General features: G+C 44.2%; 1 protein-coding gene across 2 annotated transcripts in view; it reads left to right on the forward strand.

Moving 5' to 3' along the window:
• The window catches only part of RSU1 (Ras suppressor protein 1), a 204,293-nt gene extending 191,553 nt beyond the window's left edge, over positions 1-12,740 (forward strand). For both annotated transcript variants that reach the window (XM_047754560.1, XM_047754562.1), the window contains one exon: positions 12,119-12,740. In XM_047754560.1, coding sequence (XP_047610516.1) covers positions 12,119-12,221 — 103 coding nt within the window. In that variant the 3' untranslated portion in view covers positions 12,222-12,740. The remainder of the gene's footprint in view (positions 1-12,118) is intronic.
• The last annotated feature ends 10,399 nt before the right edge of the window (positions 12,741-23,139 follow it).

The following is a 23,139-nucleotide window of genomic DNA, read 5'->3' on the forward strand; positions in this document are numbered from 1 at the left end:
CTTTGCGTGGAAATGTGCATGTGTGGCCAGTGCTACCTGAGTTTGGCTGTCAAGACCCCTGGCTTTGTAACTTAAGATGTCGTGAACGCTGAGCCGTTCGTGAGGGAACCACGTGTGACCGGAAAAGCTACTACCTGCCCATGGTAGTAAACATTCCTTCTGATTTGTAATTTGTTCAAATGGAAGGGAGGAAACCTTAGTGTTTTTATAATGTCCAGTTGAGCTTCATTCTCTCTTATATACTATCCCTAGATTCAGCTAGTTCTCACTAATATCAAATGATGGTCACTATTCAGTAAAAATCCGCTCTACCATAAAAGAACTTAATGGAAACCCCTGGTCATCATACTTGGAAAGAGAACTTCCAGAGTTCCCACTGTGGTTCAGCGGGATCAGCGGCATCTCTGGAACCTGGGATGCAAGTTCCATCCCTGGCCTTTCATAGTGAGTTAAGAATCCAGCGTGGCTGCAGCTGCAGTGAAGGTTGCAGCTGTGGCTCGGATCTGATCCCTGGCCCAGGAACTTCCATATGCTGCAGGGTGACCAAAACACCCCCCAGAAAACCCAGAGAGAGTGAAAATTTCCACCAGAGAACAATGGGCCAGACTCCCAAACAGCTTCACAAAACAGCACCATGGTGCATTTACTGCTTCCTCCTGTCTTACCCTGAGCGTTTCAGCCTCAGAAACCCTGCATAAACTGGGGAAAACCCATAAGAAACTTAGGTAGGCACCGGAATTTTATAACAGAAGATAACCGCCCCTAAAGCCTGGAAGACTTGCCTTGGCCAGCTCAGCACGTATTCTTTTCAGTGGACGGCTCTCTGTGGGAATCATGGCTGTGGTCGCCCTTGATGACTGTGGAGTTGAGGACGTCAGGAAATATTCCTTGACGAAGACATTCTTTCAGTCTACCCGTAAATGGACTACTGGAGAAGCAAAAGGATTAAGACAGTCCCAGCTTCAGAGACACTAATGACCCAGCTGGAAAGACACCCACGTCGTTGGCTACTTTTTGTACATCTTAGGAAGTGCAGTGATGTATGCTTTCATTCATTCACTCAACAAACGCTCATTGTGCGCCCATGGCATACCAGTTACAGAGGATGCTTGAGAAGGCAGGCGAGGTTCCTGCTAAGGGAGGTGGGAAACAAGTCATCAGATAAACAAAATAATGCTGTGGTAACAGTTGGTGTGAAGGGAATGAATGTGGTTAAAGAGGGGCGATGCGGGCCACAGAGACCTCTCTAAGGAACTCTGGTTTGAAGTAGACCAGAGTGATGTGTCACTCGGACTCTTGAATTGCAAGAAACAAAGCTAAAAAGCATGGTGATTATTTGGATTACTTTCTATTACTGATAGTGCAGCAGTGCAGTGGACTTCAGGCATGGCGTGATATAGGGTTCAGTTCCATTGGATCCCATTCCTCTCCATCTTCCAGTTCTGCTTTGTCTCCTGGTTTCTTTCCTTCCAGGCAGGCTCTCTCTACACATGTCACTATGGCCACTAGCAGATCTGGGCTTCTAATTCAACTCAAACAGGAAGGGAAGGACCTTTCTTCCCTACAGTGGGAGCCAAGGTCCTAGGTCTTCCTCTGTTTGGCACAGGTTGACCATAGGCTCCCACACCAACCAGTCTCTGCACCCAGAGTAAAGGGAGGCAGAGGTTCGAGACTGAGTTGCTTGGGCACCAGAGCTGGGACAACTCAGCCATTCACATCAAAGGTGCTTCAGTCTCTGTGTCCATTCCCTCACCTGCAACATGGGGATGGTGAGAGGGCCTGTCTCAGACCTGGAGGAGACCATTCCAGACCGAGTGAATAGCAAGCAAGTGCAACACCTCTTGGGCAGGAGCCTGATGCGTTTGCCCATGTGCTGGAGATGAGGAACGTGGAGGGCGGTGGCAGAAGAGGGGAGCGAGCTGGCCGCAAGCTGGACCACCACGCAGGCTCAGCTCAGCCTCCGGAAGATTGGGGTGGCACCATGTTTGTTTTCTCTGCTTCCACTTGGAGCCACAGCCCTGCCAGGGCATCCACAGAATTCCCAGCCTTTTTCCGGAGGTGCTTAGATGCCCACTGCCAGCATCTACCCACTGTTTGAATTACTGACCCACACCATCACTCTCTCTTTCTCTCTCTCTCTCTCTCTCTTTTTTTTTTTTGTCTTTTTAGGGCTGCACCCGCAGCATGTGGAGGTTCCCAGGCTAGGGGTTTAATCAGAGCTGTAGCCGCCAGGCTATGCCACAGCCCCGGCAACGTGAGAGTTGAGCCAAGTCTGCGACCTACACCACAGCTCTTGGCAACGCCGGATCCTTAACCCACTGAGTGAGGCCAGGGCTTGAACCCACAACCTCATGGTTCCTCGTCAGATTCGTTTCCACTGCGCCATGACGGGAACTCCTGACACCATCACTCTCTTGATGGACCTGCTCTCTCTCCAGCCTTGTTAATGCCCTTGCTTGACTCCCAGTCAAGTCTTAACTTGTCTGGTGTTATTGGGGATAACATTCCATGTTTATGCTTTGGTTTGTTTTGTATGGACATTTTCATTTAACATGTATTAGGGCAGGCTTACCCCCCCTTTTTTTCAAGTTTTATTGAAGTAGAGTTAATTTACAAGATTGTGATCATTTCTGCTGTACCACAAAGTGACCCAGTCATACAGATACACATACCCATTCTCTCCCAGATAAATTCAGGTTTTTAGGTAGCGCCTCACTCTTGCCCTGATGCTCCCATCTCTCCAGCCACGTCTGTATTGGCAGGACATGAACTTGAAAGTGGGTTGTATGATCTAGACAAAAGCAATAACTTCTGCTTCTATAGTATTAATATCTAGCTGTCCTTGTTAAGGGCTCTCCAAGATAATGACTGTTCAACTTTTGAGAGCCAGATTCGGGTTAGTGAATTTTAATAGGAGTGACGTCTCAAGAATCCATTTTGAAGGGGTTAAGGGCACCTGTAGAAATAATTTCTCACTTCCTTCCTTTGATAAATAGATTTGTGTGTCTGTGTGTGTATTATGAACCCAGGGACACACATACAGTTGGATGTCTCTCTTTCACTCTCCAAGTGTTGTATCCCCAGATCATTCTTTTCATAAAAAATAGTCTCCGGCACCCCATGTAGGAAGTGGAAGAGGAAAGTAGCTTGTTTAGGAAACTTACCACTGCCCTTTGCCTTGTTTGCTTTGCTTTTTAGTTTATTTTGGAAATTGCAACATTTAGCACTTTGCGGTTTAATTTAAAAGGATTACCTCTTCTCTTAAATGCTTAAGCAGGGAGGCAAGTTGCCGTATTGATTTTTCTCCGCATGTATCCTGTGAAAGCTGTATTTGCTCTGTCCCCTGGGAACCTACCCCCTGAAGTGCCTGCTTGCTGGTGACAGCTCAGACCTCTGATACATAACCAAAGACCTTGCCTAATATCCTTGCAACTGCTTGGGGAATCTTTATTAAGTAAAAGCATCATTAGAGTAGACAGGATGATGAAGTTTAATGAGCATCTTTTGTGCTCGAGATTGTTAGTTTTGCTCCGCCAGAATCCTCATTTCTCCCCTCCAGTGGGGCAGATAGCGAGTGTAGAATGCACGGGGTATTTGAAAATCTGCCTTGGATTTTACTTTTATTTTTGTAAGATAAATACAAAACTTATTATCTGTTCCAAGCCAGCTACAGATTCCTTTTGGCTCTTAATATGGATGCTATTTGCACATGTACATTGATTTTTTTTTTTATTAAGTACACTGTGTGTTAGGGACTGAGAACAGTGAGGGTTTTAAGGGAGGCGAATGTAAAAGACACACCCTGGTGTTGGTGCCTTTCATGGAACTATCTCTTGGAGATTTGATCTCAAAAAAAAAATCATTGCCTTTTGAATTAATGAGACTTCTCAGGGGAATATGGTAACGGCGAAAATTTTTTGTTCTTTAAGACTCAGCACTTTATGTGCTAAGGTTCTGTCACCAGCCCCTGAGAGTTGTTAGATAGGATAAATAAAGATATTGCACATGCTTATTAATAATCTAGGCTTCACACTTTGTCCACAGATTTATTTGCGGAGATGGTAAATTTAGCATCCCACCATAAGATTACAGATTAGAGACAAAATCATTTTTCTCCAGTATTGTCACTGGCCATATACTTAGATGCTTCCAATTGGTTCTTTTCTTGGTCTCTATAAGGACTTTCCATGGAAACACCCAAAACAGCAGGAGGGAGACATATGACATGAGCAAATGACTTAGAAACAGCATATTGGACCTCTCATATACCTGGCATTCTGAAACATAATATTTACGTAGCACACAATGTGCTCCCTGCCCTGCCTTGAGTGCGTAGAAGACAAAAGAAGGGAAATCTGCAGCCCCCGCCCTCACGAAAATGCTAGGCTTAGAATCGCTGAAGATGGCAGGCAAGATAACTTAGTGCCTCAAGAGTCTGAACTTGGAGTGATTGCCTGGGTTTGATCTGGGCCTTTGGCTAAGCCTCAGTTTCCTTCCTTGAAAGGTGAAGACAGGGAGTTCCCATTGTGGCTCAGCAGGTTAAGAACCTGACTAGTGTCCATGAGGATGCGGGTTCAAATCCCGACCCTGCACAGAAGGTCAAGGATCCAGCGTGGCCACAAGCTGTCGTGTAGGTTGCAGATGTGGCTCGGATCCGGCATTGCTGTGGCCATGGCGTAGCCTGGGAACTTCCATGTGCTGCAGGTGCAGCCCTAGAAAGGAAAGAAGGAAGGAAGAGAAAACAGACGTTCTCTGGTGGCTCAGCAGGTTAAGGATCTTGCATTTTCACTGCTGTGGTGCGGGTACAGCCAAAAAAAAAAAAACAAAAAAACAAAAAAACAGACCAAAAAAACCCAAACCCTTGTATATTTTAAAAGTAAAGATAATAAAAGTCCCTACCTCCTTGGGTGGTAGTGACAGTGAAGGCTGATGGAATGGTAGCTGTCTTTCCAGCGTGTCCTTATCAAGGTGCTGTCATGGCACTTGGAAATAACAGTCATGAGCAGAAATCACTCTTTGTATTAGCAAAGGCTTTGTGATGCAATCCTGATGGACCCCAAAGTATTTTGTGAAGGCAGACATGGGGCAGGAGGTGGGGCAGAGACAGCTGTGAAAAGCCTAAAAATGGGGATGCGATCTGAGTTGCCGAAAGGTTGGAGGCAGGCATTCCAGGCACTGGTAACCCAGAGGAGGGAAAAACTGAGACTGGAAGGAATCCTGGCTGGCAGGAAAGGCAAATCCCAGGCCTTGGCTGGATGTAGCCTGTTAGAGATGTTGCAGATCAGCTGCAAGGTAGACAGTGTACAGATGGTCCCATTTTCCAGTGAAGGTCACAGACGTTCTGGAAAGACTTAGGGCTCTGAGGTTACTTAGCTAGTGGGTGGCCAGGCTTACACTCAGCCCAGCTTCCCTGCACACCACGTGGCCTCCCTCCACCAGCCTTACTGGCTCTGTCAGGGAGGAGAGGGATGACGTTGGGTCACTTAGGCATTCTGCAGTGTGCCCTGCGGCCGCTCTCTACCGCACGCCAGGCTGGGTACTTGATCCAGTGGGTGGTGGAAGGCGAATAAACCAAGCGGAGAGCATTCTGTCATTTGTGTATAGGAACGTTGGAGACAGTGAGGGCTTGGCATCAAGGAAACCGAGACAGGATCTGTTATAATAATCCAGTGGCTGTGTGATAGGAACCTGTTTTTAGGATCAGAGAAAAGGAGAATGAAGAAAATCATAAGATGATAGAAATAAGAATAAGCATCGTAGGCGTTAGTGCTGTGGTGCAACGGATCGATGGCATCTCTGCACTGCCAGGATGCACGTTCATTCCCCGACCCGGCACAGCGGGTTAAGGATCCGGCATTGCTGCAGCTGTGGTGAAGGTTGCAACTGCGGTTTGGATTGGATCCCTGGCCCGGGAACTCCTCTGCTGTGTGGCAGCCAAAGGAAAAAAAAAAAAAACAAAAAACCCACAAGGACTTTTTTTGGAGGAAGAGTAAGAACTAGGACTGTGCACTGCAGCCAAGAGAGGAGATTTTTTTCGAGAAGCAAAGACGGGGTCCCAGTGGTCTTCACTGCTGCCGTCTCAATGGGGTATGAGGGTCTGCAGGAAACCTTTGGATCCAACAGAAACCATAAGACTCAAATGGATTTTTTTTTTTTACCCCACATGAAGTTGGCTATGTTAAATAAATGTACCTACCAATAATAGAAAAGCATGCATGTCATATTACTCAGTACAATACTTGTTGCAAAATCTGTTCTGATTCTGATGGGCTGGAATCATTTGCTATGCCGTCTTTTTTTTTTTTTTCTTGTCTTTTTAGGGCTATACCTGCAGCATATGGAAATTCCCAGGCTAGGGGTCAAATCAGAGCCGTAGCCCCCTGCCTACACCACAGCAATGCAGGATCCAAGCCAAGTCTTTGATCTACACCACAGCTCGAGATAACTTGGGATCCTTAACCCACTGAGCGAGGCCAGGGATCGAACCTGTGTCCTCATGAGTGCGAGTCAGATTTGTTTCCACTGCACCATGATTCACAGAACTCCCACACAATCATTTTATGATGATTCCTCCAGAGCTGGGCTGGGATCCTGCAGATGGCTGATCAGGGCAGGGCCCACTTCCCTGGGGACCAGGACGAGAGCCCTTGTTAGCTGAGTGACACTGCCCAGTACCTCTCTCCAAACACAGATGCCAGTGGACCTCTTGCCTTTGAGGATTTTGTTCAGTATCACAAGCCTGCTCTTCAGACTCCTGAGCATCATTGATGCTTTCCTGCTACTTTCTGTTCTTTGCTGGTTTCTCCCCTTCCTTGAACTCTCCCAGTTCTCCTCTAGAAACCTCAGATTTCAGGACAGGGAAGATTTTTCTGAGACCCTGTGCCACAGGTGCCCTCCACTTGCTGAGTTGAGCACTTCACCCACTGATGGCCCCATCGGTGACCATGACCCAGGCTTCCTCATCCATGCTCTCAAGCTGGCATGGCCAGATTTCAGCACCCACCAGAAACCTCCCCAAGAAGGCATCTGCCCCATAGGCTCATGACAGCAAAGCCACATTGCTGGCTGTGCTCAGACACGGGGGTAGCATCTCAGAAGCAGGAGGGACTGACCAGCTTGGCCTGAATCTCAGAGCTTCCTGAGAGGTTCAAGGCGGCAGCTGCCTTTCTGGAACCCCCACTCTGCTCTGTGCCTGCCCTTTCCGTGTCTGATTTAATCTCCCCCACCCCCCCCAAACCCTGCCGGGTAGCAGTTTTCCCCATTTTGCTGAGGAGGACATCAGACTGGGGCAAGTTAGTCGCTTTCTCAATGTCACACATCCCTTGGGGGCCAACAGGGTGCAGGAATGCAAAGGTGAGTGAAGCCCCAGGACTCTTCTCCAGAATCCACTCTGCATGGTACCTGGGCTCCTGTAGGGCAGGATGGGTACCACCTGAGCAGAGCACTGGGGGAGGGAGGATGGGAGGGGATGTGCTCGTCCAAGAAGCACCTTGTGCTGGGGTCTGAGGGGCAGTTGTCATCTTCCAGGGTAGAGGAGGTGGAAGGTCCGTCATGATATGGGGTGGGCAGGGGGCAGAAATCCATCCTGAAGGTCGTAGGCTATATTAATCTTGTTTTTCACTTTCTGTGTCTTATGATGCTTTGACATCTTGGGGGCGGGTGTTGTCTTGCTGGCTGGGGAAACTGCCCCTCCCCAGCTAGCTCATTCCCAGAGGAGCAAATCACTCACCCTCCCCCGACCCCAGCCCCTACCCTAACCACTTCTGCTGTCTCATCACATGCACCACACCCGTATTTCCTCTAACCCAGATCCAGGTACTGCACAGCTAGAGCTCACCCCGTTAGCCCTGGGCCCTGAAATTTGGGTCGCATTATTCACTTTTCAAAACATTCGCATTGGTCTACCCTGCCTAATCCTTGCCTTCCTTGGAAACCAGCATCAGGGGCTGGGCTTTGCTCTCTCCTGTGCTCCACCTGCCTCCTAACCACCCCTGGTGCTGCCCCACGTGGCCCTGCACGGTGTGGCTCCTCTTGGGAACCGCATGTAATAAAACTTCTTTTGAAGGTACAGGCCCATCTGTCCTGTCACTTCGTCCCCTCTAGAAATTAAATCCTGGGCACCTTGAAAACTTGGGCCCCGATTGTTAGCTTCAGAGACAGAAGGGAACCAGGACCTTCCTGACTCCCCGTAGCAGATGGGAGACAGGTGACCCGCCGATCTCTTCTTCTAGTAGAAACAGCACCCTGTTTTCCTCGGGGACCCTCCTTCTGTGCCCTTTCTGAACGGAGTTTTCAACTTTTCCTTCTTTTCAGTGAGTTCCTACCCCAGATATGTATATATTTTTTTCCTGCTTAAATGAAGCACAATCCTCACTGATAGCCCCAGATAGGGTCGCTTTCTGTATTGGTTCCCTGTTGCTGCTGTTAACAGAGTACCATGATCTTAGTGGCTAAAACTAAAACAAATGTATTATCTTACAGTCCTGAGGGTCAGAAGTCTGCAGTCTTGGAGTTCCCACGGTGGCTCAGCAGGTTAAGTGCCAGCATAGTCTTTGTGATGATGCACGTTCGATCCCTGGCCTCACTCAGTGGGTTAAGGATCCAGCGTTGCCACAGGCTTCAGGGTAGCTCGCAGATGTGTCTCGGATCCGGTATTGCTGTGGCTGTGGTTTAAGCCAGCAGCTGCAGCTCCAATTCGACACTTAGCCTGGGAATTTTCACATGCCTTGGGTGTGGTCATAAAAGAAGGGGAAAAAAATTTATAAAAACAAAAGTCTGAAATCAGGGTGTTGAGCAGAGCCTTCCGGAGGCTCTGGGAGTGACCACACTTCACCACCTTGCCTTTCTTGTGTCTCGAGTCTGCACACCTTCCTTGACTGGTAGCCCCATCCACCATCATCAAAGCCAGCAGCTTACTATGTTCAGATCTCTGACCCTGGCCCTTAGGCCCCCCTCTTTTTTTTTCTTTTTTATAGTGCGGCGTACAAAATAACCAGGGTCACCTCTCCATCTCAAGATCCTTAACTTAATCACCCGGGCAAAGTCCCTTTTGCCATGTAAGGTAATAGAATCACAGGGTTCTGGGGTTAGGAGCTTTATTCTGCCTACTCCACTTACCCAGTGGAGACCCCCTGGCTGAGAGCTGCTAGGACCCAGGCACGGGGACCCTGAGATGCTTGTCCTTAGAACTCTGTCACAGCCGTGTCCCCAGGTGGGAATGGCTGCCCTTCTCCATTCCATCCACAGATGAGAGTAAAGCATCGCCTCTCATCTGCCCACACAGCTGGAGCAGGGGAAGGATCCCACGGCGCAGGACAGAGTCATCCTGGCTCTGCTGGTGACTCACGGAGGAAGGGGAGGCGATTCATTTTGCTCTGCCTCCATTGCTTGCTTCAAAGAGGATTCAAACCTTTCTTCCAGAGAGGCTTGGGGAGGCGGCATTGATGGCAAGAACCCCGGAGATGCAAAGTAATCATATCTTTATTTAATCAGCCTGACTAAACCCTAAGTCAGCTCTGTTTCTCAAGCCAGCATTTGCTGGCCACATCTGATAGTTGTGCTGTGGTGCCAAGCTCATTTCACTGCCACGGCCACCTTGTGAACCGATGACATCATTTTTTCACAGATGTAGAAACTGAGGCACAGCGGGGGTGAGGCTTGCTAACTATTTGCCCAGAGCCAGCAGCTCGTAAGTGGCGAAAAAAGGATGCTCAGTGTCAAGTTCAGGACCACCGTCTCCCTTGCAGCCCTTCGTAGCCAGTGACTTGGTGGGTAGCCCCAGGAAGGCCAGGCACACAGCGAGGTCTGAGTAACAAAAGGCAGGTGTTGAAACATTGGAACATTCCAGTTCCTTCCTGAAAAGAGGAGCCTTGCTGAGTCCCGAGCAGCTGGTGCACCACCCTCTGAAATGACTTTGCCGAATGAATGACCGCTCTCGGGGCCCGGGAACATCGCTGCCGCTTCCAGGAAGCCCTCTGTGCCTGCTTGTTCCAGATGTGGTGCCAGGAAGGCCCTTAGCAATTCTGACATCCCTTCTCCCTCCTCTGCCCTCTTCATTTCTGTTGATACCACTTTCCCACCTGCTGAGTAGTTCTGGGTTTCCAGGCTCACGAACTTAGGGAGTTGTCTTTCTGCCGAGTTTTTTTCATCCTTGAGGTGTGATCGTGTGTGCAAGTAAGAACATGGATGTTTTTCTCCCTCATGATGGGCATGAGAGTTGGGGAGACAGAGGAGAGACACGTGAAGCTGTAAAAAAGCAGTAAGACCGAAGATACTGAGACCATAGGCGCCTGTGTGAAGGCACAGAACAGACTGGTCAGACCTTGGCTTCCTGCCAGGTGGGAGGAGCTTGGGACCCCGAGACCCTCCCCCACCCCACCCCCATGCACCTTCCACTGCAACCCTAAGCCCTTGATCATCCTAGGAGGAGGAGACAGGCAGGCACTCTGGGGAGAAAAGCTTGTTTCAGAGAGCATGTTGATAACAGGATTGTCAGTGCAACTGTGTCGGCTCAGATTTGTTTGGTGCATCTGGCAGTGATGCTGGAAGGGTGGGGGAGGGGTGCACAAGTTGGACCCCCCCCTCCCCCCCCCCAGATAATGCAAGATAATCTTCCCATCTCAAGATCCTCCATTTCATCACCTCTGCAGAGTCCCTTTTGCCATCTAAGGGGATAATGACAAGTTCCAGGGATGAGGACAGGGACCTCATTGAGGGTGGGGGTGGCAAGAACGGCTGGACTGGCTGAACTTCCCTTTCTGCTTGAACTAGTGTTTATCTGGATCCAGGACCTCCAGGTGTCCATGAGTGTGTACTTGACGAGAGGACTAGAAGCCCTTTTAAAGTGTCAGGGAGGAGGGCCTGTGTAGGTTTATAAAGATCTGTTTTCCTGGGCAGCAGGCTTTCTTGGGGAAGATGTTTCTGTGGTGGGCACACTGGCTGGCACTGGGCCTGCCCCTCCCTTCGAGTTCCTGTTGTGGCTCAGTGGGTTAAGAACCTGACCTTGTCTCTGTGAGGATGTGAATGTGGCCTCATTCAGTGGGTTAAGGATCTGGTGTTGCCAACAAGCTGCAGTGTAGGGTGCAGATGTGGCTTGGATCTGGTGTCGCCTTGGCTGTGGCTGTGGCATAGGCCTGTAGCTGCAGCAACCCCTAGCCTGGACATTTCCATATGCCACAGGTGCAGACTCCCCCCCCCAAAAAAAGAGTTCCAAGTACAGGAAAGGGGTCGATAACCTGAGTGGATCCTAGAACATGAGGCATCTATGATGGGGGGTCAGTCCATGTGTCCACTCTGTCCAGTTGGCCCCAGGCAGTGATACCAGGTGGTGTCAGGCATTGCGTTTCCTTGGGAGGCGCTGAGCCACCCACCAGGGCAGCATTGTATCAATAAGGAGAGTTGAGGTTGAGCTGTGTGTATTTTAGGGGGGCTTATAATTTTGTTTCATCAGAATTACTCATAAATTACCGATTAATTACTCTCTGCTGCTGGGTTCAATCCCCTCAGCTGCAGTGGATGCGGTCTGCCAGGATGGTGGGGTACTTCATCAACATTTAATCAGCGGTAGCTATTAACGTGGCATTGATGGGTGGTCGCCACCGCAGCGCCATCCATCATGCGTGAGCCGCTCTCGCGGGCCCAGACACTCTGGCTCTCTGTCTCGTCAGCCAGCTCCAGGGCCCTCGGGCTGGTGTGCCGCTCACTTGACACTAAGTGGAGGCTCTGTCTTTTCAGTTCGACCCAGTTTTTGTCCCTGTCGACTTCAAGGCTCACAGTCCGTGGCGCTTCAGTCCAGATTGGCTGAGCTGAGCTCCCGGGTTTTCCTAGTTCTGCATCTTTCTTCCTCTGCTGTTTTCACACTTCGCCCAGGGAACGTATGATTCCAAGAGACGAGTCCAGAATCGGACTTGAGTGTGTGTGTGTGTGTGTGTGTGTGTGTGAGACAACATACATTTCTTAGACACAGCCTATGGTGCAGAGAAAACAGGAATAATCGTTTGATGTTCTTCGCCTCCTGAGTCTTCCTGGAGATGAATCTGTTAATGAAAACTCTGCCCGTCGCAGCTTATCTTACGTTCACAAGGTAGATCTCACTGTCTCCTCCCCTCTCTCTTTTCAGCCTCTACGGCAGACACATGCAGGCAAACCCAGAACCGCCGAAGAAAAATAATGACAAATCGAAAAAGATCAGCCGGAAACCCCTGACAGCCAAGAACAAATAAGGGGTCCTCCATGGGCTGGACTTCTGGCCGCTTCTCTCATCATTCTGTTCTCTCTCATTCTACCACACATGTGAATACAGCATGCGTGTGGGGTTTTTTTTTTTTTATTATTATTTTGTTTTCTCTTTCTAGTGTTTACCACCTTCCCTTGTAAATTCTTTTTGTAGGTGGTAGATTTTTTATAACTTCTTCCAACTCTTTCCATTTGTTTCCTTGAAATTGCCCCAGGCAGGAAACAAAGCTCTAATTCAGTGGCAAATTGCACATGAGCACAGCTTTCAGCTTCTTGAATAGAGGTTCACAGAGTTACTTATTATGAAAAGAAGAATTAAAATCATGTAATCATTTAAATGTCACCGTTCACACTATTCACCCTCCCGTTTATTCATTTAACTCACCACTTGCGCTTTATTCAAAGCTTTCCTTCACTCCTGAGATATTATGTGAACTTGCAAATGATTTTAATAAAATCTCGAATTTGTATCACCTGTTGCGTCTTGAATAAAAAAAAAAATCTGATATCGGGGTCTGGCCGTTTTTGTTTACTTTTTTTCCCCCCAAATGGTCTTGTCCAGTTTTATTGGTTGTCGATGATAAACTCTGAAACTCTCCATGAAGGAAGTGCAGAATTAAATCAGAGATAGTTTCTTCTCACATCGATTTGTCAGGTTTTTTTTTTCCTTTGAGGACTGTTTCTAAATTGGGCAGGAGCAGAAAAACAAATCTCTAGGAGATTTTTGCCAAAGAATTTTGGAAAGCAACATTTCTTAGCTGAAGGAATGGTGACTCCTGCCAGTGCCTGGTCGACAAGAGCTGTGAAACAGAGAGAGAAAAATACTCAAGTGTGTTGCTTGTCACTGCAGAAAATCTGCTCATATCAAAGCATCCCGCTAAGTGACTTTGAGGATGCCAAAGAAGTTGTGTAAACGCACCCTCTACACTGTGCCCAGTGTAGAAACTGCAGTGGCAGAGTTGTTAAATAAGTAATTGTTTAGCATCTGTGGTAGGCAGGCAGCTTTGTTCTTATCTACAGGAATATGTATGTCAGTGGAAATAAGTCGAAGCAGAATGCTGGTGTTCAAAGGAGTGCCAACCCTGGGACGTCTGAAAAGGTATGTGAAGATGTACCATACTCTCGGATGGATTGTCTGCATCTATGCCTTCATCCTCTCCTCTTCATCTCCCAGTTGAAGCCCTGGGACCAAGACCCCTGGAACAGGTCAAAAGCTGAATCAGAACACAACTCCAAACCCTGAGTTCCTTCGGAAATGGACTCTGCCTTGGAATCAGAGAAGGCACCATTCAAGGTCTATGCTTCCTGTTTTTGGATAACTTCCTGATAAAACGTTCACCGCTGAAGGAGGATTCTCCACGTGCTATCACCTGTTTGGGAATTCCGTTGATGTCATGTTCCAGGTGCAATCTTAAAATTTTTTAAGTCGGAATTTTTTAGCTGGTGATTTTACAGGAGGAAGAACAATACATCTACCGTTGTTGATCAGAGAGACTTCGTCTAAGGTTAAACTAGCAACAAAGCCTTAGGGAAATTATCACAATAGTCTTTTTTTTTTGTCTTTTTGCTATTTCTTGGGCCGCTCCCGCGGCATATGGAGATTCCCAGGCTAGGGGTCTAATTGGAGCCGTAGCCACCGGGCTATGCCAGAGCCACAGCAACGCGGGATCCGAGCCGCGTCTGCAACCTACACCCCAGCTCACGGCAACGCCGGATCGTTAACCCACTGAGCAATGGCAGGGACTGAACCCGCAGCCTCATGGTTCCTAGTTGGATTCGTTAACCACTGCGCCACGACGGGAACTCCTTTTTTTTTTTTTTTTAATGTCCGCACCTGTGGCATGTGAAGTTCCCGGGCTAGGGGTTGAATCGGAGCTGCAGCTGAGGTGTAAACCAGAACTATGGCAACACTGGATCCTTAAATCACTGAGCAAAGGCCAGGCATCGAACCCACATCCTCATAGAAACATCAGGTCCTTAACCCACTGAGCCACCATGGGAAGTCCACGGTATAGTCTTATGAATAATTTTTTTAAGATGAGCAGCCTAGATAGAAATATGGACAATATGCATAAATTCACAGGAAGGAAATATCTCCAAGAACATGAAAAAAAAAAAAAAAAAAGCCTGGACTTACTAGTAATCAAAAAAATACAAATCAAAGCAAAAATAAGATACATGTAACAATGAGAAATGTGTATTTTACAGGTAATTTTAGGAGTAGCATGAGATGGACATTCTTATACACTGCTGTTGAGAACATAAATTTCTCTCCAGAAAGGTGGTAGCAATTTGATGAAAAGTAGCAAAACTTTAAAATAGTGTGCTCTGCCCCAGCATTTTTATTTCTAGGAATTCATCCTGAGGAAATTATCAGAGATGCGCATACACAGCTATGTTTGAAAAATGCCTCTACTGGTTTATATACAGTAGAAACTTGGAAAAAAGCTAAATGCTCACCCATGAAAGAAGGGTTAATTGTGTATCCACGTGATCAGCTTTTATGAAGACATTAACAGTTGTTTCACAATATCTAAAGGCAAAGGGAGATAATTTCTCCAGTTAAATTAAAAAGTTGGGTTTAAAACACTAACTATGGGAGCTCCTGCTGTGGCACAATGAGGTCAGCAGCATCTCCGCAGCGCCAGGATGCAGGTTCGATTCCCGGCCCAATACAGTGGATTAAAGGATCTGGTGTTCCTGCAGCTGTGGTGTAGTTTGAAACTGCACCTCGGATCTGATCTCTAGGCCTGGAACTCCATATGCTGTGGGGTGGTGAAAACAAAATGACTAAGCAGTCCCAGTTGTGGGAAAAGGAAATTGTGTTTATGATATGTATGCCCAGAAAAATTAAATGGAAATGGACTGGAATTTTCAGGCTGATAAATTATCTGTGATGAATTAAGATTTTTTTTTTTTTTTTTTGGTCTTTTTAAGCCTGCACCTGCAGCATACAGAGGTTCCCAAGCTAAGGGTCGAATCAGAGCTGTAGCTGCTGGCCTACACCACAGCCACAGCAACAAGGGATCGAGCCCTGTCTGCAACCTACACCACAGCTCATGGTAACACCAGATCCTTAACCCACTGAGCAAGGCCCGCGTGCTCATGGATACTAGTCAGATTCATTTCTGCTGAGCCACGACGGGAACGCAGAATTAACTTTATATTTTCTTTCTTATACATATTCTGTACTTTTAAGTTCTCTGTAATAAGCATGTACATTTTTATAATCAGAAAATAATAAAGAAAATATTAATTGCGTATCTTTTCAAAATGGAGCTGGTATATTATTCAATCCAGAATATATGAGCATATATTGAAGCCCAAAGCATGATATATAATCTCAAGGTGGTTTTCTTTTTTCTTTTCTCTTTTTCTTTCATCACCAAAGTGGGTGTTCATATCTTTTCATACACGCTTTTTGGTTAGTTGATCAGTGGATTAACAAAATAGCCACAGTTCAAAAGGTAGATCTTTTTCCCCTCTCAGTTTTATTGTGATATAATGGATAAGCACTGTGTAGATGTCAGGTGTACATTATAAAAAAATTTGACTTCCATATATTGTGAAATGATGACCATGGTATGGTGCTTGAACATCCATCATCTCATATTAATACCAAAATAAAGGAAAGAAAAATTTTCTTGCGATGAGAACTCAGGATCGACTCTCTTAACTTTTAGATGCACAGTACAGCAGTGTTAGCTATAGACATCCTATTGCAAATCTGATCTCTTTTCCTGTAATTCTGTTTTGATTTTTTCTTTTTCAGGTTCCACAAATACGGGAGATCATGTCGTCTTTGTCTTTCTCTGTCTGACTTAATTCACGTAGCATAACATTCTCAAGGTCCACCCATGTTGCCATTAATGGCAAGATTTCCTTCTTTCTACGGCTGAGTAATATTACCTATATACGAATGACATCCGTCATCCGTCAATGGACACTGACGTTGGTTCCTTGTCTTGGCTGTTGTGAATAATGGTGCTATGAATGTGGGGGTGCAGATATCTCTGTGGCATGGTATTTTCATCTTTTGGATACATTCCCAGAAGTAGAATTGCTGGATCATATGGTAGTTCTATCTTTAATTTTAGTGGAATCTCCCTAGTGTTCTCCATGTTGGCTGCACCAATTTACAGTCCCACAAAGAGTGCTCAAGGGTTCCCTTTTCTCCACATCCTCTCTGGCATTTTTTTCCTCTTGTCTTTTGGATGATAGCCATTCCAATCAATGTGAGCTGGTCTTGGTTTCGATTTGCACTCTCCTGATGATATTAAGCAGCTTTTCACCACTTGTTTATTGTTTATTTTGTTGCTTGTGCTTTAGTTGTCATTTCTAAAAAATTATTGCCAAGACCTCTATCATGGAGCTATTGTCTGTGTTTTGTCCTAGAAGGTGGATGGTTTCTGGTCTTATGTTGAAGTTTATACAGTTTGAGTTATAGTTTGTCACTGGTCCAAGCTGAGGCCTAGCTTTATTCTTTTACATGTGAATATCAATTTTCCAAGCACCATTCATTGAAGAGACTGTCTTTTCTCCACTGAATATTTTTGGCTCCCTTGATCCTGTAACTTTGTATTAAAGCCTGAAATCAGGAAATGCGATACCTCCTGCTTTGTTCTTTCTCAGGATTGCTTTGACTGTTTGGAGTCTTCCATGGTTCCATATAAATTTTGTGATTATTTTTTACTTCTGTAAAAAAAAAAAGTTCCATTGGAATCTTGATATAGGTTGCATTGAATCTATGTATGGCTTTGGGGAGAATGGACGTGTGTGTGTGTGTGTGTGTGTGTGTGTGTGTGTGTGTGTGTGTGTGTGTGTATGGCTTTGGGGAGAATGGATGTGTGTGTGTGTGTGTGTGTGTGTGTGTGTGTGTGTGTGTGTGTGTGTGTAGGGCTGCAACTGGCAGCACCTGAAAATTTCCAGGCTAGGGATCAAATCGGAGCTGTAGTTGCCAGCCTACACCACAGCCACAGCCGCAAGGGATTCTAGCTGTGTCTGTGACCTACACCACAGCTCACAGTAACGCCAGATCCTTAACCCACCGAGCAGCCAGGGATTGAACCCATGTCCTCATGGATACTAGTCGGGTTCGTTATGGCTGAGCCACGATGGGAACTCCTCCAGTATGGACATTTTAACATTAATTCTTCCAGGTCATTAACATGACGTAATTTCCATTCATTTGTGTCTTCTTCTGTTTCTTTCTTCAATGTCTTGTTTTCAGTGAAGAGAGCTTTCACTCCCCTACTGAAATTTATGCCTAAGTATTTTATTGGGTTTTGATGCTGTCGTAAATGTGATCATTTCCTTTATTTCTTGTTCAGATAATTCATTATTATTATAATATAGAAATGCTGTTGGTTTTTTGTTAACTTTGTATCCTACAACTTTACGGAATTCATTGATTAGATCTAATTCTTTTTGTGGACTCTAGGATTTTCTCTGTGTAAAGTCCTGGCATCTTCAAAGAGTCAGCTTTATTTGTTCCTTTCCAATTATGATGCTTTTATTCTTTTTCTTGCCTGATTGACCTGGCTGAGACTGCCAGTATTATTTTGAATGCAAGTGGTGAGAGTGGGCATCTGTGTCTTGTATTTGATCTTTGAGAAAAAGCTCTCAACTTTTCACTGTTGAATATAATGTTAGCTGTGGGTTTGTCATATGTGGTCTTTATTATGTTGATATATGTTCCATCTGTATTAAACTTTTAAAGAGATTTTTATTATGAACGGATATTGACTTTTGTCAGATGCTTTTTCTGCCTCTGTTGAACTGATCATACGGTTTTTTTTCTTTTGTCCTATTAACGTGATAGATCACATTTATTGATTTGTGTATACTGAACCATTCATACATGCCAGAAATGAATCCCACTTGATCATTGTGAATGATCCTTTCATTGTGCTGCTAAATTCAGTTTGCTATATTTTATTAAGAGTATTTGCATCTATATTCATCAGGGATATTGGCCTGTATTTTTCTTTTCTTGTAGTATCCTTTTCAGGCTTTGATACCAGGGTGATTGATGGTGGCCTCATAAAATGGGTTTGGGAGTGTTCCCTTCTATTTCATTTTTTGGAAGAATTTGAGGGAGGGTTGGTGTTAATTCTTTTTTTTAATAGCAGTAAGTATAGTCAACTTACAATTATGTACTTATTTCAGGCTTACAACATAGTGACTCAATATTGTTATAGATTATACACAATTTAAAGATTTAAAATACTGGCTATTTTCACTGTGCTGGAAATGTATCCTTGTTGCTTATTTATTTTATACATAGTAGCTTGTATCTCTTAATCCCCTACCCTTCCTTTGCCCCTCTCACTTGCCTCTCACCAGTGGTAACTACTAGTTTGTTCTTTGTATCTCTGAGTCTTTTTCTATTTTGTTATAGTCATTTGTTTTATTTTTTATACCCCACATGTAAGTGATAACATATAGTATTTTTCTTTCTCTGACTTATTTAAGCAATAATGCTGTATAGGTCCATTCATATTGTTGCAAATGGCAAAATTTCATTCTTTTTTTGGTTCCGTAATATTCCATTATACATATATACCACGTGGTATTATTTTTTAATTATTTGTCAAAATTCACGATTAAAGCCATCTAGTTCTGGGCTTTTCTTTGTTGGGAGGTTTTTGATCACTGATTCAGTCTCCTTAATAGTACAGTCAGCCCTCCAAACGTGCGAGTTCCACATCTATGGATTCAACCAACTGTAGATTAAAAATTGTATATTTGTTTAAATTTCAGAAAGTTCCAAAAAGCAAAATGTCAATTTGCCACATGCCAACAGCTGTTTATGTAGCATTTGCGTTGCATTTACAACTATATACATAGCATTTACATTGTTTTAGGTATTATAAGTGCTCTTGAGATGATTTAAAGTGCATGGGAAGATTATATGGATTGTCTTTGCCATTTGATATAAGGGATTTGAGCTTCTGAAGATTTTGGTATTTCTGTGGGATCCTGGAACTAATCCCCACAGATATTGGAGGATGACTATATTTGGACTCTTCATAGTTTCTGCCTCTGTGATATCTGTTGTAATGTCCCATCTTTCATTTATAATTGTGTTGATGTGAGTTCTCTCTTACTTCCTTAGTTAATCTAGCTAAAGTTTTGACACTTTTGTTTATCTTTTCACAGAACCAACTCTTAGTTTGGTTAATCTTTTCTATTGTTTTCTTCTCTATTTGATTTATTTTTGCTCTAAATCTTTAGTATTTCCTTCCTTCTGCTTTGGGTTCAGTTTGTTTTTCTTCTGTTCCTTCTAGAGTTAGGTTATTTGAGATCTTTCTTATTTCTTAATGTAGATGTTTATTACTGAGAACCACCTTCCTAGACTGCTTTTGCTATATTCCGTAAGTTTTGGTATGCTGTGTTTCCATTTTCGTTTGTCTCAAGATACTTTGAAATTTCCTCATTTCTTCTTTGATCCATTGGTTGTTCAGGAGAGTGTTTAATTTCCATGTGTTCATGAGTTTTCCAGTTTTCTACCTGTTAATGATTTCTAGTTTCATTGCAGTCAGAAAAGATGCTTGGTATGGATTCAGTCTTTCTGAATTTGCTCATACTTGTTTTGTGGCCTAATATATGGTCTATCCTAGAAAATGTTCCACGTGCCCTTGAGAAGACTCTGTATTCTGCTGTTGTCAGATAGAATCACCTATATTTGTCTAGGTCCGTTTGGTCCATAGTTTGTTCAGATTTACTGTTTCCTTATTCAATCTCATCTGGGTAATCTACCCATTGTTGAGAGTGGCATATTAATATCCCCAACTATTATTGTACTGTTTATTTCTCCTTTCAGCTCTGTTTTTGATTTATAGTTTTATAATGTTGGGATCCTAAGTATTTACAATAATATGTTACATATTCTTTGATTGACCCTTTATCACTGTATAATGACCTGATTTGTCTATTTTTACCATTTTTAGTTTAAGGTCTGTTTTGTGTTATTTAACTATAGCTACCCATGCTTTTGTGTGTGTGTATGTTACCATTCACCTCAAATATTTTTTTTCCATCCTTTTACTCTCAGTCTGTATATCATTAAGTCTTAAGTGAATCTCTTGTGTGCAGTGTATTTTTTTATTTTTAATTTTTGATCCATTCATCTATTCTATGCCTTTGATTAAAGAATCTGATCAATTTACTTACAAAGTAATTACTGTTAGATAAGGACTTTTTATTCCCATTTTGTTAATTGTTTTCAAGCTGTTTTGTAAATCTCTTCCTTGCTGCTTCTCCTGCTTTCTTTGTGTGTGTGTGTTTTGAAGTATTTTGGTGTGAGAATTCTTTAACTTTTTTATTGTGTTCATTTTTGTAATTACTACAGGGTTTTTCTCCCTTTTAGTTACCATGAGGATTACAAAATATCTTAAACTTCTAACACCCTATTTTAAATTGATAACAAGTTAACTTCTATAGCATTCTTAAACTTTATACTATAATTTCTTCTTTCACATTTTAGGTTATTTGTGATACAGTTTACATATTTTTTGTATTGTATATCCAATAACAGATTATTGTACTTATGTTTATTTCTACTACATGTGTCCTAACTTTTACACAAGACTTGTGAGTAAATTATTCACCACCATTACTATATTACAGAATCAAACTTTGATATATTTACCATTACCAGTAAGTTTTATGCTCTCTTCTTAAGTTTTTATGATATTAATTAGCAACCTTTACCTCCACTTGAACTCCCCTTAGCATTTTTTATAAAGCAGGTCTAGTGATCTGGGTCAGCTCTTGTTTGGGAAAATCTTTTTTCCTCCTTCTTTTGTGAAGGGCAGGTTCACTAGATGTAGAATTTTTGGTTGACAAGTTTTTTTATTTCAATATTTTGATTATATTGCCCCATTTTTTGGCTGTTCTCCAGAAGCAGAACATTTTCCCTTGGGACATCTGCCAGTGGTCTTGTATGGGTTTCTATGTATGGAACTTCTCTCTTTTCTCTTGCTGCTTTCAAAATCAATTCATTTGTCCTTGACTTTGGATAGTTTAATTATAATGTTTATTGATGTAGCCCTATTTGGGTTCTATTTGGGGTTGGGTTTCATGGATCTAAATGTTCATTTCTCTCTCTAGGTTTGGGAAGTTTTCAGCCACTATTGCTTTAAATATACTTCCTGTCATTTTCTCTTTCTCTTGTCCTCCTCGAACTCCCATAATGTGGATATTGTTTCTTTGGATAGTGTCCCAGAAGTCCTACTAAGCTTTCTTTGCTCTTTTTTCATTTTGCTTCTTTGACTTTGTCTTACAGGTCATTGGTACTTTCTTCTGCATGGTTGGGTCTGCTTTTGAAGATCTTTGTTGAATACTTTAGTTCAGTCATTGTATTTTTCAGCTCTAGGAGTTCTGTTTTGTTGATAGTTTCTGTTTCTTTATTGAGCTTCTTATTTTGTTCATACTTTACTTTCTTAATTCTATTTAGCCTTCTGCCTGTGTGTTCTTATAGTTCACTAAACTTCTTTCAGAAGATTATTCTGAATTCTTCAAATATTCATAGATCTCCATTTCTTTAGGGCCATTTATTGGAGCTTTATTAGTTTCTTTTGGTGGTGTCATATCTTTGATTCCTTATATTATTGGTATCCCCACATTTGAGTAAACAGGTCCCTCTTCTAGACTTTATGGGTTTTCTTTAGCAGAGACAGATCTTCAACAGTCAGCTCAATTTTGGCTCTTGGGTGTGCTTCCATGAACAGGTGGAGCCTGCCATTAGGGCATATTTTTATACGAGGCATTTATTCAAGCTCTGATGACAAGGATAGGGAGGATGTGTGCCACTGACTGAGTACACTCAGATACAACTGCTGACTTGTTTTCCTGCTCAAGGTTGGCTGTAGGATGGGGTCTCTGGTTTCTGGGGTCTCTGGTCAGGCTTACTAGATGGGTCTGGACTGGGTACCATACTTAGTAGTAGGCGGAGCTCTGAATTAATTTCCCTATCCTAGTGGGGCAGCAGGGTGGGACCCAGGGCCTGTGTACCCCATTGTTTGTGGACTTAAATCAGACCAAAATGTACACTGAACAGTCTGGTCAGGTGTGGTTACTGGTTTCGCTGGCACATAGTGGATGCCACTGACTGCTTAAGTGACTGGAAGCAGGGCTGTTGAATGGGCTGCATAGCTTCCCACAAGTTCTGGTCAGGTTTCCTGGTCAGACAGGCTGAAGGTTATATTCAGCGATATTGAGGCTACAAATTAGATTCCCTGCCTGGGTGCAATGAGAAAAATAGCTTTAAAGCCAGTAAAGCCTTTCATTTGTTGTTTTAGCTCAAGCTAACCTGCCCCCCAATTTCCCTGGGTGAACAGGGCCTCTGGCTTTGCTCTGAAAACTCTTGGCTCTGTCTGCCCTTCTCTGGGCTCAAGGGCCCCTGGGTCACTTAGCTTCCAAGAGTTGTCCTGAGTCCTTCTGGTCACATGGGGCCAGAAGATGCTCTCCACAGAGACTGGGACTGTGATTCAGCTCCATGCCTGAGCATGGGACAGCTAGGCTCTGGGACCAGCAAAACTCAACATTTGAGAATCTGAATCAGGCAGATTGACACCCCACCAAGTTCACTGGTCACACTGCACCCCCAGCTTGGTTCAAAAGATGAGCAAAGTACCAGGTTGGGACTACCTCTTGGGCTCTGTGTGTCGGAACTTTGTTGGCCAAGATCCAAGCACTGGTTGTTTGAAGCCCCTCATTCTTCTCCATCATAGAGTCCTGGTGGTCAAGCCCCCTGAGTTCTCTGTCAGGTGAGACAGAGTGGGAAATGCCAGGAAGCCAACAACAATGCTGGAAGGGCTGATGTCACCCTGGCTCTCTTTCCTTACTGAAAATCCATAGGCTCAGGGCAGATCTCTGTGGTGCTGTGCTGGTCTTGGGGCG

The sequence above is a fragment of the Phacochoerus africanus genome, chromosome 12 (assembly GCF_016906955.1).
Source record: "Phacochoerus africanus isolate WHEZ1 chromosome 12, ROS_Pafr_v1, whole genome shotgun sequence".
Classification (NCBI taxonomy): domain Eukaryota; kingdom Metazoa; phylum Chordata; class Mammalia; order Artiodactyla; family Suidae; genus Phacochoerus; species Phacochoerus africanus.